Source organism: Martes martes, assembly GCF_963455335.1.
Source record: "Martes martes genome assembly, chromosome: 17".
NCBI lineage: Eukaryota > Metazoa > Chordata > Mammalia > Carnivora > Mustelidae > Martes > Martes martes.
This window is the reverse complement of record NC_137905.1, coordinates 27,366,239-27,383,816: the sequence shown is the minus strand read 5'-3', so window position 1 is coordinate 27,383,816 and position 17,578 is coordinate 27,366,239. Positions and strand designations below refer to the sequence as shown.

The window sequence follows — 17,578 nt, the reverse complement described above, 5'->3', positions numbered from 1 at the left end:
TAATAAACCCTATAATTACTGTCAAACTTGACCAGTGGTTTCCAAACTTGGCCTTTGGACCAGTACCAGCTTGGCATCAGACCCCATTTAGTAGAACTAAAATGGGCCCCAGACAGCCATACTGTATTTTTGTTCGTTTGTTTCTTCATTTCCATGTTTAGTTGAATCATAAGGTGCACGCAGGGAAAGGCGTAAATCCTAAGTGAACAGCTTGATCTGTTTTGACAAATGTCTGTACCTGCGTAACCCACACCCTATCAAGCTAGAACATTTCAACAGTCCAGAAGCTTTCTTCATGTCCAGTGGTGTGTTGGTAAAAGTTTAACAACCGATTCCCTGGGGTAAAAAACGCTCTGCTTTGTAGTGTTTGCTGATCTCTGTGGTGTAAACATTCCCAGCATGGCCAATTTCAAGCCATCGATATGACGCCACTGTAAGAGTTGTCACTGAAGAGGCTCACAGTTGGGCCTTGTGTCACCCTACCAGCTGACTCGGGCACACCACGGCTGTGTCCCTTCCAAGTCAGTCTCTGCAGACCCCATCCCCAGGCAACCATGAGTCCACATCCGTATGAACGGACTCTTATAATACGGACTGTTTTTGTCTGTTTCTTTCACTTGGCATGGTTTTGACATTCATTCATGCTGCTGTCTGTATCAGGAGTTGGTTCTTTTTTTAAATTACTGAGTAATATGCCATTGTATGGGTGTTCTCTAGCTTTCTCATCCAATCTCCTGGTGATGGACAACTGTCCATTCCCAGTGTTTGGTGCTAATATGAATAAAGCTGCCGTGAACATTCTTGTGCAAGTCCTTCGTTTCTTTTGGGTAAATCCCTGTGATGGTAATGGTTAGATTGTAGAGATATGTGTGTTTAACTCTATGAGGAACTGCCAGACCGATTTCCAAAAGGGTTGTACCATTTTTATACTCCTATCAGCCACGTAGGAGAGTTCCACTTGTTCCATATCTTTGCCACTACTCGGTGTTGGTGTTGCAGGGATCTTTGCTTTTTTCCCCCTTTTTTTAGAGAGGGAAGCAGGGTGAGAGGAAGAGAGAGAGAATCTCAAACAGGTTCCATGCCCAGCACAGAGCCCAACATGGGGCTCAGTCTCACAACCCTGAGATCATGACCTGAGCCAAAATCAAGAGTCAGATGCTTAACCAACTGTGCCACCTGGGCGCCCAGGGACCTTTACTTTAAAAAAGAGTTCCTTGGGTGACTTTGTTTCATAGTTAGGTTCAGGAACCACTGGACTGGACTGGTTTCAGTTTGCTAAATACTGATGGCTAACATTTATCAAGCACATGGCTAACATTTATTGAGCACATCCTGTCTGGATCTGTCCCAAGACCTTCAGCAATGTTCTATCGTGTAACCCTCAGAACAACCCTATGAAATATATACTGTTATTCTTCCTATTTTGCAGAAGAGGAAAATTAGGTACAGAGAAGTTAAGTAACTTGCTTAGGGTCACATAGCACTCAAGGGGCAAAAGCTAGGTAGTCGGGCTCTGGGACCATGAGTTTAATCACTGACTTATACTTGTCCATACAAATTCCGTACACAGTCATCCTGTTGGACCTAATCCGTAATTGCTGACATTATTATTGTTATTTCAATCCCACACATCCTTCAAAGTTCAGCTCAGATTCTACCTTTTCCACCAAGTTTTTTCCGACTATCCCCTCTTCTCCTGCTGCTAAGGAATCCCTCAGTGTAATCACAAGTCCTTCAGAAATGTGGGAGACTTCTGGGTTGTTCTTTATTTCTGTATTTTTGTACTGTCTTATCACCCCCCATTATCTTTGTGAGGTTACGGAGAATAGGGTCACTCCCTGTTTACCTTTCTATTCCTGACATGTTTGTGGACTTGAATTTAATGTTTTTTCTAAATATGCTATAGGCAGAATCACCAGAGTCCTTTAAAAGGAGCTCTTATTGGGGTGCCTGGGGGGCCCAGTGGGTTAAAGCCTCTGCCTTCGGCTCAGGTCATGGTCTCAGGGTCCTGGGATCGAGCCCCTCATCAGGCTCTCTGCTCTGCGGGGAGCCTGCTTCCTCCTCTCTCTCTGCCTGCCTCTCTGCCTACTTGTGATCTCTGTCTGTCAAATAAATAAATAAAATCTTTAAAAAAATAAAAGGAGCTCTTATTGGGAGATAAAAGGGACTCACAGAAATTAGATTGCCTCTTCCCTAAGGGAAAAAACACAACCCCTTTACTTTCTTACTGTTGGAAGTGGATGTGCTATCTTAAAGGGTCTTGATGCTTGTCACCGTGAGCTAGAGGAAACCATGCCATGGGGCATACTTAATTTCCCAGTAAAGCCATTATCTCCTGCCTGGCTGCCTCCTTTAAGGCTTCTGCTTGTTTTAAAAGGCCTGGACCCACTGCCCAGCTTCTAGCTAGTTACAAGACTACCAGATCATAATCAGTCATTTTCTTCCATCTTACGTATGAAAGCAAGACCAGCTACCTAATTTGTGAGGACCAATGAAAACGCATACCTTCTTTTTCAAAAAAAAATTTTTTTTAATATTTTATTTATTTGACAGAGAGAAAGCACAACTAGGCAGAGAGGCAGGCAGGCAGGCAGGCAGAGAGAGAGGAAGAAGCAGGCTCCCTGCGGAGCAGAGGCTCAGTGGGTTAAGGCCTCTGCCTTCTTTTTCAAAATTTATTAAGAATTTCAGATGGTAACAGCAGAGCATTAAACCAAGAGTGGAGTTCCTTGTGACTGCACAGGTCCCACACCTGTGGAACCACCCCCGATGAAAAGCGACAGAGCCCCCCTCAGCAGACAAAAACCAATCACTGAAAGCTGAGCATGGGGACAATTTCTGTCTAAAGCCCTCCACCCCACTTTTTTTTTTTTTAAAGATTTTATTTATTTATTTGACAGACAGAGATCACAAGTAGGCAGACAGGCAGGCAGACAGAGAGAGGGGGAAGCAGGCTCCCTGCTGAGCAGAGAGCCTGATGCGGGGCTCGATCCCAGGACCCTGAGATCATGACCTGAGCCGAAGGCAGAGGCTTAACCTACTGAGCCACCCAGGCGCCCCCTCTACCCCACTTCTTAAAATAAACACTGCTGAAAAAGAAACCACCCTAGTTCTGTGTTACATTAAGTCTGTTATGGATTGAATGTGTAAAAAGATGCTGAAACCCTGACCCCCAATACCTATGAATGGGACTGTATTTGGAAATGTGGTCTTTGCACATGATCAGACTAAGATGAAGTCAGTAGGGTAGACCCTAACCCAGCATGACTTGGTGTCCTTATAAAAAGGGTGGGTTGGGGGTGCCCCGGTGGCTCAGTCAGTGGAGCACACCACTCTTGATTTTGGCTCAGATCATGATCTCAGGGACATGGGATTGAGCCCGCTACCCCGCTTAGGCTCTACACTGGGCAGGCGGAGTCGGCTTGAGATTCTCTCTCTCCCTCCCCTGGGGTGCCCCACCCTCTGCTTGTGCACTGTCTCTCCTAAATAAATAAAAATCCTTTTTTTTTTTTTTTTAAGGTTTTGGGTGGGGGGGATTGGCACACAGAAATGGAAATGCGTGGAGGGAAAATGATGTGAAGGCATGCACACATAGTGATCATGATGGTGAAGGCAGAGATGGGATGATGCGGCTACACACCCTAGAACTCCAAAGATCGAGGCCAACTACCAGAAGCTAAGAGAGTGGTATTGAACATGTCTCTCTCAAAGCCCCCGGAAGGAACAAACCCTGCCCAACACTTTGATGTCAGACTTCTAGCCTCCAGAACTGAGACAATCCACTTCTGTCCTTCAAGCCACCCAGTTTGCAGTACTACACCCACTAACCAGACCAGGCTCCTCCCATTAGCCTCCTGCCCTTGCCCTTGCCAAGCTCCTGACACCTGGATAAACAAATGTCCCAGCAGGATTGGACCAAGGATGGGGCCTGCACAATGTCAGTTTTGTTTTTCAAGACTTTTTTTTTTCCTTCCTACAGAGGGGAGGGAATAAGATTCTCTACATCAGAGACACCTTTTAGAGAACTGAGAACCTTCCCCTCCTGGTCTCAGCCCCAATTGAAAGGAAGTACGTGTCAGCATCCTATAAAGTGAGGCCCTTTGTGAGGGTCTCCCAGCCTAAGCTGGACTGTGTGGTCCGTTTGCCAGTCATAAAGGTGATGCCCCACACTTGAGGGTGCAACGTTCACGTCTGAGGCCACAGATGAAGTGGCAACAGCCGGTGGGAAGCCTCTGTCCTTGGCCCCAGGAGGAACCCGCCCCATTTCTTCCTCGCCCCGCTAAGGCCGACCTTCCGGGTAAATTCGCAAACGGAGTCCACCGAGCTGTTCTTTGGGCTGGGGTCGGTGCAGGCATGGGAGGCCACCACCGTAGAGCAGGCTGTGGGGCCTGACGTCCTGGGCCGCCCACCGGCAAGGGAAAGGAGAAGTGCACCCTGGCGCGTGGTGTCAAAAGGGGCGGGGAGAGCTGCTTTGTGAGGGCACAATTTGCAGAAGCCGCCAAGCCGGGGGTCTTCCGGCCTGACCCTCCTCGAGGCGCCTGGAGCAACCCGAGCTAGGGCGCACCCCAGCTCCGTCAGGGCCTCAGCGCCCCAACGGGCCGCAGCGCACCCAAACATGGCCGCCGAACCCGGGTTCCGGGGCCGCAGCCGGGACTCCGGGTGACGCAAGGGCGACGGGTTGCATCAGCCCGCGACCACGTGCTCGGCCCGCCCCCCCGCCCACGGATCCGGGCGCCGATTGGGCCACGTTAGGGCCGTGACCTGCGCTTCAGCCAATGGGCGGCGGCCACAGAGTGTTCTCGCCGCAGAGCCCAGGCGCGAGGTGCCTATAAAAAGGAGCCTGAGGCGGGGGCGCGCGCCCCAGAGACGCGAACTGTCGTTGCGGAGTTTGTGGGCGGCAGCTACGCCGCCTGCCTGGCATCTCGGAGCTCCTCGGAACCCACAGCGCAGCCGACATGGAGGTCGACCCGGAACCCGAGCCTGAGCCCGTCACGCTCCTGGTGAAGAGCCCCAACCAGCGCCACCGCGACTTGGAGCTGAGTGGCGACCGCAGCTGGAGCGTGGGCCGCCTGAAGGCCCACCTGAGCCGCGTCTACCCCGAGCGCCCGGTGAGAGGGGCCCCCGACTCCCGCGGCCACCGCCTCCCGCCCCGGCTGTCATCCCCTCGGCCGGCCTCGCGTCCGCCACCCCTTCCCTTACAGCTTCTCCCTTCGCCGTCCCTCCCCAGACGGGCTGGTCCTCACCAGGTCACTTCCCCAGGGCTGGGGTCTTACCCTGCCCCGCCGGGGTAGGCGCCGCGCCGCCGGGCCCAATGGCCGTCACGTCCACGTCCTAGGCCGCCATCGCTCCGCCTTCCCGACGGGCCGTCTTCCCTTGTCACCTCGCCTCTCGTGGACCCGGCCCTAAGACTGTCCTCCTCCATCCCACCTCCCAGACCACTGCCCCGTCCCCTAGGTCTGGCTTCCGGCCTTAGCCAAGCCGCTGAGACAGCAGTTTGACCTTGGGTGAGTCATTGCACCCACCCAGCCTCAGTTTCCCCGAAAGGACAGTGCGACTAGGAGTTCCGCATTAGGATTCCATCCACTGGTTGAAGTGGATTTTCTGAATGCCGCGTCTCAGTATGGAGCGGAGGAGGCAGGGGCCGGCCCCGGGCGGGTGGTTAGGGAAACAGGGTGAGGGCCCAGGGAGTGTGTGCTTAAGGTCCCACACCCAGGAGCGAGACGTGGCTTTTCCCCTCCCTGTCCACCTTCCGCCCTGGGCCCCTCCCTGCCGCGCCGGACTGCGCAGCCTTTGCTGAGTCCCGGGGAGGAGCCCCGCGCGCTTTCTGGTTAGAGTGATCTGGAAGGGGAAGCAGGCAGAAAAGAACCTCCCTGAGCCTGGGTTTTAGGACTTTGGCCCCTCAATTACAGACTTCCTCGCTTTGTTTTGGTGGACACATCTGTCAACATCACCCTTAGCACCGCCCTCCGTCCCCACCACGTGATGGAGGCGGCTGCATCCTTCCTGTATTTACTTTCTACCCTGATATTATGTAAGTGTCAGCAGTGTGCCTTACTGCCCACAAGTGTAATTCTCCCTCAGGCAGGAGGAGACATTGGGCTGAAAAAGACTATGGAATTGTTCCTCCTTATCTGAAAAGTTGCTGTGTGTGGTAGCTTAGGGGTTAGGTTCTTTTTGTTCCTTCTCGTTCAATACGGAAGGTAGAAGGGTTTTCCTTCTGAGTTGTTCTTTTGAATTTTGCTTATTTACCTAATAAGCTTTCATTCCTTTAGCATACCACTTGGGACTCTTGGTAGTTTCACCGCAGCTGCTTCGGAGAAACTAGGTGGCCGTGTTGCTGTGAGAATGGCTTTTAGGTACGTAGGTGTAGTCGCTAGTTGCATCATTTGGTAGAGGCAGTGTTTTGGAGGAGAGCTTCCCTTAAGGGCTTCCTTGGGTGACAAACATCACTCCTATTAGTAAGTCCGAAGACCCAAATAAAAGACCTCTCAGGTGTGTAAATTTGTGCTTAAAAATTATGGCAGGAAAGCACTCATCATTTGGTTTCTAAGCTGAGAAATCTTAACTTTTATATAGTTGTTTGTATACTTTTATATATAGTTGTTATATACTTTTATATAGTTGTATAACATATTTAATTTTTTCAAATCAGCCTTCTGGGTGAAGACATAGAATGTCATTTCAGGCCTTTAGAAGGAAAACCGCAAGGGCGCCTGGGTGGCTCAGTGGGTTAAGCCTCTGCCTTCAGTTCATGTCATGATCTCAGGGTCCTGGAACGAGCCCCACATTAGGCTCTCTGCTCGGCAGGGAGCCTGCTTCCCCTCCCTCTGCCTGCCTCTCTGCCTACTTGTGATCTCTGTCAAATATTTAACAAAAATAAATTAATTAAAAAACCACAGGCAGCTATGGTTTTCAAACCTTTACTAGTGTGGAACTCTTTAATGAATTGGAGGACCCCACCTCTCCAGTAACATTTTACAAAACTATGTGTGTTGCATTACCTGTAAAGTCAATCAGAACAGTGGTGAACACAATATCCAATTAGGTTCTGTAGTTTGAGGTGCATAGTGTCAAAAAGTCCTGATTTTATACAGATAAGTAGATGTAGTTATTGTTTTTGATTATTTTAAACAGTTTATAATCTCCTGCTACTTGGCAGGAGCAGCTTTATTCCAAATTTTGCATAGTTGTTTGTTCTGGCATTGGTTGATGATCTCCAGTGTACTGGCTTTGGTATATATCATTTGAGGCTATTAGTTTTAAGTATGATTTTTAAAGGAATTAAAAATAGATTTTAAAAGTGAGATTTGTATGAAAAGTGTGGAGAGTCCCTGTGGTTGTGAAATCACCGGGAAGGAGAAGAGGGGTTGGAATCTTGACTCTTCAGCAGTAGATGACCTTAGACAAGTCAGTTTCAGACTTTTCCTCCCTTCAAACAGGGATACTAAATCTCATGGCGTTGTATGAAGTATTACCTACAAACCATCTCCTCTATACCTGCATTTGCAGGTAAAAGTCTCTTTGAGAACTTAGTTTAGAATTGCTTTATGTTACCTTAGGACAATACTAGGTGATTTTGGTGAAGGCTGACCTTGCTTGGGAGTACTTTGAGTTTTCTCTACAATTTGTGTTTTCTCTATAATCTGTGTTCTTAGTGGCAGAAAAGAATTTCCTTGGGAATTTATAAGTCAGGTCACCATAGGTTTTGTGGACTGGAGATAATTTGTCATCCTAAATTTATTTGCAGGTTAGAAATTCAAAGTTCACCACTTTCTAAAGAAGAGCTTTGTCTTTGAGACCTTTGAAAAAAAATGCTTTCCTGTGATTCTAGGGAAAAAAAGACCCATATTCATGTTATTTGTATAAAAGTTTCTTCTGTGTTTGGGAACTTGTGGGAGCTAAATGCTGACCTGTGCTACTCTTTGTTTCCGTGACTAGCGTCCAGAGGACCAGAGGTTGATTTATTCTGGGAAGCTGTTGTTGGATCACCAGTGTCTCAAGGACTTGCTTCCAAAGGTACGTCATTTACACCTTAACTTTTGAACATTTTTTAAGTGCTTATCAGGTCGAATTCAGGTCCTAAAGTACCTCCTTATTATTTTTAGCAGGAAAAACGGCATGTTTTGCATTTGGTGTGCAGTGTGAAGGGTCCTTCAAAAATGTCAGAAACCAGCGCAAAGGTATGTCTGCTTTTTCAAGATTATGACAGTCTCTGTCATTCAGACCCTCATGGTAGAAATAAAGGGAGTTGGAGAAAACTTGAGATTTTATTGCCTTTTTATCAAGTAATAGTTTGTTTCCTCCCTAGTAAGAATCAGGAATTAGAAACTTACCATACAAGTGCATGTTTGTTACTACAAAAGTAGACTATGCCATTAGTGTTACAGTGGAAAGTAGAGTTCTACGTTACACTATCTTCTGGGACATGATTTGACTTCAGTAGCTGTGTATCCAACAAGGCACTCTAAAATGGGTTTTTACTGACTTTAGCACATATAATAAGCTTCTTCTAAGGAATCACTAATTCCTAATATCAAGTGACACCTAAAGACTTACTTACATTTGATGGCCAAAATCACTTATTTTTTATTTCACAGTGTTGACTGAATATACGGTAATGATATTCTAATGTAATAACACATTCTAAATTAGGATTATGACTCTATTTCCTGAAACATCTGAACATAGTATAGGAAATTTCTTTCCTTTAGGTTGCTGGCTAGGTTGTACTTACAAATCTTGTTGGTCAGGTTTTATTTCTTGATTTAGTAAATTTAACACCATAAGATTTGTAGAACATTATCAGAATTCCTTCTGACCAATGATAACTTCGTTGGAAGATTTTAATGAAATTACAGCATAGTTACTCTAGGAAAAAATAAGGACTTTTAAAATATAGATTGAAATTGAGTTGAACAAATTTCAGAATTTTTTTTACGTAACACTGCATCTGTTTAATTTTGTTAAGTTCAGAGATGGGGTGAGGGACAGAAGCCATTCACAGCAAAAGAATCCTTTTAGTTTGGTTGCAGACAGTTGCATCAGATCCTTTGTTCTAATATTGATCTTACACTTCCTTAGGTCGCTGAATCCACAGAGCAGCCTGCTGGTCTCCATCAGGGACAGTATCCTGGGGATTCCTCAGGTGATAGCTTAAGGCAAAGGGAGGTTCTTCGGAACCTTTCTCCCTCTGGATGGGAGAGTATGTCAAGGTGAGTGTTAGAATAGAGAACCAGGTTTATACGATATGGATGGGCATCATTTGCATCAATTTTAAGAATAAAGTATGCTTATAGTTACAGTCAAGAACTTCAAAATGTCCAAAATTTTGTTTTTTAAGGGCTTCACTTGAAAGATCTTTCATGTATAACTTTTCTTAATATATAGAGCCTTTTAAGAATATATAAGTATATGGGGATCCACATGTCGAAATGTAGGTATTTCACCTCCCACATGGGTGTGCTTTGCATCGTGCTGACCTCATGACTGGGACTTAGTGCTGCTTCAGAGAGAACAGCTGGTGTAAGCATCTCACAGCTGCTTTGCTGAGTGGCTTTGTGCTTTGTCTGTCATAACAACGAGTGACAAAAGATGAAAAGATTGTTTGAGAAATGCTGTGCCAAGGACTGAGTTGGCAGTACTGGGGGAAAAAGGTCTTTTCTTTAGACTTTTTTTTTCTTTTTTTTTTTTTAAGAGTTTATTTATTTGTCAGAGTATAAGCAGGGGGAGCAGCAGGCGGAGGGATAGGCAGGCTCCCTGCTGAGCAAGGAGCCAGATGTAGGACTTGATCCCAGAACCCTGGGATCGTGACCTGAGCCGAAGGCAGCCACTTAACCAACTGAGCCACCCAGGCATCCCAGAAAGGTCTTTTCTTTAGAGCAAAAGTCAGGAGTGACTAAATGCTCTGATGTTTGGATTTCATAGCTCTTGGGACCTCCTCTTACAAAAGTTCTTAGGAGAAAAAAAAATAATTACAAGTTAGAATTGTATAGACCCTCAGTTCCCCTAGTTTCCTTTTCCTGGTAGTTTTTAATATTTCATTTTGACAGAGTCAGGTATTTGAGGAATGATGAGTTGTTTTTTTTTTCCTCCGTAACGGAAATTTCAAATACAAAAGCAGAGGGAACAGTGTAGTGAATCTTCACACAGCCATCACCTGAGCCCAATAATAATGATCACAGTTTTGTCATGCTTGTTTTATCTATTCCTCCTTTGCTTTTTCCTTTCTGCAGTGTCTAAAAGTAATTCCTAGACATATGTCAGTTCACCCCTACATACTTGAGTAAAAGCTTAGTTATCTTGCCTGTCTACAATGCCCGTCCTCATCAGAGTTACAAAAGCACTTTGTTATCCTCTCATTTCCCTGAGCTGTAATATTTTTAAATGATCAAAAACAATATCATACCAAGACTTACTTGATTGGAATACCATTTTGAAAACACTCTGGGTAGGGAATTTGGTTAAAAGATTGTCCGCATAGGGGCACGTGGGTGGGTCAGTCAGTTGAGGGTCTTGATTCTTGATCTCAGCTCAGGTCTTGATCTCAGGGTCATGAGATCGAGCCCAGTATTGGGCTCCGTGTTGGGCATGGAGCCGACTTAAAAAAAGACTGTCCACATATAGATTGGATAATTAGGTAGAAACACTTAAAATTGCTTCCCTTATTCAAGCTATACAACTTGAAATTTGTGGCCCATTTGTATATGAATTTTACCTTGATAAAACTTTTCGATTTTAGGGATGCCTGTGTGGTTCAGTTGATCAGCCGTCTGCCTTTGGCTCAGGTCATGATCCCAGGGTCCCGGGATGAGGTCCCACATTGGGCTCCCTGCTCCGGAGGGCCTCCTTCTCCTCCTGCTTGCTGCTCCCCCTTTTTGTGCTGTCTCTCTCTCTGTTGCTCTGTGACAAATAAATCTTGGAACAAAATGAAAAACAGCGATTTTATTCAACATATAATTTATGAATAGCCAATACACATAACTTTAAGGTTGGGAGGTAACCAGCAGAGATGATCACATAACCAGTTCCCAATCTTTCCATAGTACTTTTGGTTTCAGTTTTGTGAACTGCTGCCAAAGGAGTTCACTGTGTAAGGGACACAAAGCCAAAGATGACACCCATATGCTCTGCCCTAGGCTGCTTAAGAAACAGGAGTCTGGTGTCAAACAGGTCTCAAACCCAGCCCTGCTATTCAGCTCAGTGACTTCTTGCAAATCCCTTGTCTTCCCTGAGCTGTATTCGGGCTCCCTTCTGTGAGAGGGAGGGGAACGCTCCCTCCCCACAAGGTTGTTGGGGATCTGGTGAACTAACAGCCCAGCCTGTACAGGGCACAGTGTCGGCAAGCACGTGTGAGTGAGGCCACATACGCACATAACTCTGACCCGCGTGCAGCTCAGATTTAGGGGTGGGGAGAAATGGGTGGCAGGAGAGGGGGTAGTTTTCTTTAGGAAAGGCTTTGAGAGAGATGTAGCTTTTTTAGAGCTGCTCTTTGAAGGATAAGCTGTGGGTTGAGAGCTGCAGTGACACTCAGCAAATGGAGACTGGGGGTGAAGATCCACCCAGCCTGTAAGGGTCCAGCTGGTTTCTATATCCTAGTGATGATGCAGTGTCCTTTGTGCCCCTGTGGGACCTGGGCCATGGTGGTAGGGCTCTGTCAGCACTTCCTGTGCTGGTATTACACAGGGCATCACAAAGTCATCTGCCCACAACTATCGTAAAGCCTCTCTCTTTGAAGTCCTAATTGTAATTTAGACCTTTCATTTATTCATACTAAACCAAGTCAAAATGAATGTTTTAAAAAAATCTTTCATAGACCTGATGCTGCCCAGCCAGCGTTCCAAGGCCTGGGGCCTGGTTTCTCGGGCTACACAACCTATGGTTGGCTGCAGCTCTCCTGGTTCCAGCAGATCTACGCCAGGCAGTACTACATGCAATAGTGAGTCCTTCCTGTCCTGCTGGGGGCGGCCACACTGGGGATGGAGGGGGGAGAGTATCCTCAGTGTCTGCAGAACCCTGCTCTGTCTGGTCCGGGGGGTGGAGGAGAGTATACATCATAACTGCTACCTAATTTGTGTATTAATTCGTGAGGTGGGGGGGCTTGTGTCTGTACGTAGTTTGATGACTTCATTTAGAATCAGTTACTTCCTTTTTAATACAAGGTATCTTTAGTTTTGTGAAAAGTTGAATTTGCTACTGTACCATACTTCTATGGTTTATACTTTTAACTCCAGATGAAATTTGCCATGTGGCTCTCTCAGGAGCAGAAGAGGCATTTATAGATTCAACTGTTAGTAAAGAAATTCTTCACTAAGTTAAACGCAAGTTTTTCATGTACCTACTTACAATTCTTAACAGCAAAAGACCCTTTGTAACTAAGACTATGAGAAGCACAGTCTTCACAGTGCTTTGGTCTCAACGGTATCTGCCTCTGTCGATTTTATTTTAGTTTAGCGGCCACTGCTGCATCGGGGGCTTTTGTCCCCTCACCAAGTGCACAAGAGATACCTGTGGTCTCTGCACCTGCTCCAGCCCCTATTCACAACCAGTTTCCAGCAGACAACCAGCCAGCCAATCAGAACGCTGCTCCTCCAGTGGTGGTTAATCCTGGGGCCAATCAAAATTTGCGGATGAATGCACAAGGTGGCCCTATTGTGGAAGAAGATGATGAAATAAATCGAGATTGGTTGGATTGGACCTATTCAGCAGCCACATTTTCCGTTTTTCTCAGTATCCTCTACTTCTACTCCTCCCTGAGCAGGTTCCTCATGGTCATGGGGGCCACCGTCGTTATGTACCTGTAAGCAGATGATTGTGCTTTCCTTTTTCCCCTTTACTACAAATTAACTTTGCAGCATGGTGGCTCAAACAAGTACAGACTTTCCTCTTTTTTTGAGCAGTCGTAGTCATTATTTATGGACGTGTGTTTTTGTTTTAAGATTTTATTTAGTTATTTAGAGAGAGAGTGAGAGCAGGAGGGGCAGAGAGAGAATCTTAAGCAGGCTCCATGCCTAGTGCAGAGCCTGATGAAGAGCTCAATCTCATGACCCTGAGATCATGACCCGAGGCGAAATCAAGAGTTGAACGCTTAACCGACTGAGCCACCCAGGCGTCCCTGTGGAAGTGTATTTAATAGCATATTATTCTGGCACCTTCAGTGCAAAGAACTGACAGCCTGGTTGGGCACTGCTGAGAACACATTAATTGTATGTTAACACAAGAAGAATGTTGTGTTTTCTTCTGGGTAAGGTCCTTGCCAGGCTCATGAACCACAATAATATGGTCATTCTAAGACATGAAAGGGAAAATTGTATTTGTTTTGAAAGTTTATCTTTATCAAGCTGTAGTTGCTGCCTCCCAGGAGTAAAGGTCAGGCACTGTGACAGCAGCACAGCTCTCAAGGGCCATGCAAAGCTCTGAACCTTTACAGACCTGACATTGGCTTTATCCTTGACTCAGAGTAGTGCTTCTCAATCAAGATGATTTTGTACTCTTAAGGTGTGACACTTTGGACTGTCAAAGCTGGAGGGGCAGTCCTACTGGCATGTAGTAGGTAGAGGCCAGACCTGCTGCTAGACATCCTAGAAAGCACAGGACAGCCCCACAGTAAACATCCGGCCCCATATGTCAGTAGTGCCAAAGCTGAGAAACCCTCGCCTGGAATGATATGTCTTCTTTGTGGTCATAACTGACAAATTTTTCCTATAGAGTGAAAATGGATTTTTTTACTTCTAAAAATCTTAAGAGAACAATATTTGAATAATATAATAATTACTCATATCCAGAATTCATCATTGTTAATATTTTGTCACATTTGCTATAAGACTTAAAGTTAATTGGATTTTCCAAATAAAATTTTAGCAACACTTTAAGTTTTTTAGTCTCTAGAATCATATTTGTGACCAAATTTAGGTCTTGTTTTTATGTAGGTTATTAGATACTATAATCCCAGCTCTGTGTGCATGTGTGTGTATATCCCTCCCTCACCCCCTGCTCAGGGTTGCACGTGTAAAGTTTAGTTCAGGATCAGCAAGAGCACTTAACTGTATTCAGGGTGCTGTTAATGTTGGGGGGCATGCAGTGCTGAATAAAACAGTCCTCATAGTGACCCTGAAAAAGCTGATAGGCCGGTGAGGAAGTCTAGGAGATGGTGAGGTAGGAAGTCTCTGCAGATGGGCCTGTGAGCTTTTAATGAGAGCACTGCCGTGATTAGAGGAGGAGAGCAAGGGGGACCTTATCTAATCAAGAAGACCCTTAAATTCTTGAACAAATTTCACTGTGATTAGCTAAGATGAACTTTTATGTGCTTCCTTTGAAGGCACCACGTTGGGTGGTTTCCATTTAGACAGAGGCCAGTTCAGAACTTCCCGAATGATGGTCCTCATGAAGCTGTGAACCAGGACCCCAACAACAACTTACAGGTAAGGAGCTCCCGGGGGGCCCAGCAAGCTTCGTGTGAAATGCCAGGCTCTCAAATCCTTAACGTTTAGATACTTAGCCTCATGGTTTACCATTTCCTTAGGCTGAAGTTTCAAGATTTTTTCAAATTTGTTCTTAGAGCACTAGGTTTTTGTTTTTTGGGTTTTTAAATAAGATTTATTTATTTTGAGAGAGAATAAGAGCATGCATGCGTGCAAGCAGGTTGGAGTGGGGAGAGAGAGAAGGGTAGAAAGAATCTCAGGCAGACTGTCTGCGCTGAGAGCAGAGCCCAACATGGGGCTCAATCCCAGAACCCTGAGATCATGACCTGAGCAGAAACCACGAGTCAGACGTTTAACTGACTGAGCACCCAGGCACCCCGAGCAGGAGCTATTTGTAAAAAACATTGAATATGCCATAAAATCCATCAGGTATTTTAGTGTTCTGGCAATTTGCATTTTGGCAAATGTAAATAATGTTTTTTAAACTCACTATTTTGAGCATTCAGAGGCCTATAATGATGTGTTATACCATGGAAACTGCTAATGGATAGTTACTGTAATTAAACATTAGGAAGATAAGCATGTCTCATAGAAGAGATTTCCTGGAGGATTTCCCTAGATTTGTAGAGTAGTTTAATCCATAATCCTAAAGGATATTCTTTTGTAATATAAATTGTCACCCTTGCATCTGTTTCCAGAACATTTTTAGTTTCTTAACTCAAAATACTGCCAAAATTGGAATATCCATATTTAATGAAGTGGTTAACTTAATTCCTGAGTTTAATAATGAAGATGTAGTTACTTCATTTGTTCTAAAACTTAACTGCCGGGGACTTTCAAATCTGAGAAGGTCACCAGCAGTTGTGCTGTGAGGCCTGAGAACTCCATCCAGCCTTGGACACCATTCCCTCGGGTCCTATCTGCCTGGTTGCTTTGAGTATGAGACCAAGGATTAACTCTGCCCTTTCCTAACATTATTACATTATTTGGCATTTGTCATAGTCCTAATGGCTTTCTCACTGTGTTTCATTATAATGCTGTAGGAAGGATCTGATGCTGAAATCGAAGACCCCAGCCACCTCCCTCCAGACAGAGACGTACTAGACAACGAGCGGACCAGCCCTTCATTTATGAGCACAGCCTGGCTTGTCTTCAAGACTTTCTTTGCTTCTCTTCTTCCAGAAGGCCCCCCAGCCATAGCAAACTGATGGTGCTTGCTTTCTGGCTGCTGGAGGCTTCAACAGGCATGGACTGGCTCATCTGACTCCAGCTGGATTTCTTCACCTGGACATGGCAATGGCACAGAATATAAGAATCAACAAGGAAGAGGATATGCTTTTGTGATAAAGCAAAGGCAGAAACTAAGACGTGAAGCCAAGATACAAATTGATGAACAAAAAATGTCCAAGGCTTCTCATGTCTTTATTCTCTGAAGAGCTTTAATATATACTGTATGTAGTTTCATAGGCATTGTAAGTAGAAGGCATTAGTGTCGCATGTTTATGCCTGAGGAACTTTTCAGATGTGTGTGTCTGCATGTGTGTTTGTACATAGATATCATAGATGCAGAAATGGTTCTGCTGGTACGATTTGATTCCTGTTGGAATGTTTAAATTACACTAAGTGTACTACTTTATATAATCAATGAAATTGCTAGACATGTTTTAGCAGGACTTTTCTAGGAAAGACTTATGTATAATTGCTTTTTAAAATGCAGTGCTTTACTTTAAACCAAGGGGAATTTGCAGAGGTGAAAACCTTTGCTGGATTTTCTGTTCAATAAAGTTTTACTATGAATGACCCTGGCAGAGACTCCTGTCATTTTAGCAGTTTGCTCCGTGTCCATGTCACTGGATGGTCGACAATTGAGTTGCTAACTTGTAAGTCACCTGCGTGTTCTGCTTTTTATAAAAGAACTGTTTGTACTAATGAAAAATGATAAGGTAAGGCCAGGAAAGTTCTAATTTCCTAAGAATATACTTGTATTTGTCCCCATTCCCTGATTCCAACAGTACTGGCTTATCTGGTAACCCATCAAAGTTGAATTCCCCAGGTTTAAAGTTAGTGGCATTGGGTCACCCGGCTGGCTCAGTCGGTAGAGCGTGGGACTCTCTATCTCAGGGTCATGAGTTCAAGCCCCCCATTGGGTGTGGAGCCTACTTTGGAAAAAAAAAAAAAAGTCAAGTCACTGACTACCTTCCACTTGGCAATTCTGTGATAATTACACCTGCTCATCTAGCACTGGCTTTTGTAAGCTGAGCTTGCTTTTGTGATTTTAATCTTTTAAGTATTAATTTTGAGACTAATTTTAAAAACAGAGTTGTGTGTATTTTTCACCCACGAATAATGTTACAGGCAGAATGCTGAAAGCCTGGGCAGGGTGTTTCTGGCACAGTAAATCACTTCTAGTATCATGGTTGTGATCATTAAAATTAATCATTACTGAAAACCTCTTTTACATCAAATAAACATTCATTGAACAGCTCATACTAAGGCCTTTTTCAAGTCTTGGGTAGAAAAGCCTATTGATTTTTCAGGGGAGGGGGCATCACCATCTGACAAAGTGCCTAGAGCCCCAGACAGATGGCCGCGTCCATCTCATGTTTCTGAAGGACTGGGGCCACTCGCTGTGAGGTCAGCCTGTGATGGTGAAACTCCAGATTCCATGCCCCAAAATAGTTCCAGGAAGATGCTCCTGAGGACAGCTGACAAGGGTTCACATTGGCCCAAGCTGCACCAGGACAAAGTGGGGGATCTTCAAACAACAGAGAAGGCTTTAAGACAGCTGATGGGTGGGGGATGTGGCAGAAATGTCGATGCTTCCACAACAGTTATTAAATGTGGCAAATGTACTACCTACCACCATTCATACTAGAAAATGACTGGTTTGGATCTTCATGACAAAGTAGCAGTTAAATACCTAAAACCAAAATTTCCTTATTTCAGCTTAAACCATAGCCGCTTTTTAAGCTTGCATTTTCCGAGGTGTGTTTTCTTAAATCCTGGTTGCACAGAAGAAACATGGCAAAAAATGAGCTCGTGGTCAAGTAAATTTGAAAACTGCAGTTTGATCCTACTGTGGACTTCTGGGATCTTCAAAAATGCTAATGGGCCTAAAGGGAGGGCATGTGGTCTGCAGCCTCTTCCTTCTAGGAAGGTGCCTA

General features: G+C 45.1%; 1 protein-coding gene across 2 annotated transcripts; it reads left to right on the top strand.

Annotated features, from left to right (window-relative positions):
• Positions 1-4,860: 4,860 nt before the first annotated feature.
• On the top strand, positions 4,861-16,219 carry HERPUD1 (homocysteine inducible ER protein with ubiquitin like domain 1). 2 transcript variants are annotated; one of them, XM_080828259.1, is made up of 8 exons: positions 4,861-5,105; positions 7,936-8,013; positions 8,103-8,177; positions 9,079-9,209; positions 11,810-11,932; positions 12,443-12,793; positions 14,312-14,414; positions 15,458-16,219. In XM_080828259.1, exons 1-8 carry the CDS (start codon positions 4,953-4,955, stop codon positions 15,620-15,622), a joined length of 1,179 nt encoding a protein of 392 aa, XP_080684385.1. In that variant the 5' UTR covers positions 4,861-4,952; the 3' UTR covers positions 15,623-16,219. The 2 variants fall into 2 exon arrangements, with proteins under 2 accessions (XP_080684385.1, XP_080684384.1); XM_080828258.1 differs by having other exon boundaries at positions 4,867-5,105; positions 8,106-8,177.
• The last annotated feature ends 1,359 nt before the right edge of the window (positions 16,220-17,578 follow it).

What these genes read in the sequence shown, in the direction of transcription:
- HERPUD1 (XM_080828259.1), top strand. Translation starts at nt 4,953, where the DNA reads ATGGAGGTCGACCCGGAACCCGAGCCTGAGCCCGTCACGCTCCTGGTG. An exon ending in GCGTCTACCCCGAGCGCCCG is followed by an intron (nt 5,106 to 7,935) that starts GTGAGAGGGGCC and finishes TTCCGTGACTAG; the next exon opens with CGTCCAGAGGACCAGAGGTT. An exon ending in GCCACCGTCGTTATGTACCT is followed by an intron (nt 12,794 to 14,311) that starts GTAAGCAGATGA and finishes CTTCCTTTGAAG; the next exon opens with GCACCACGTTGGGTGGTTTC.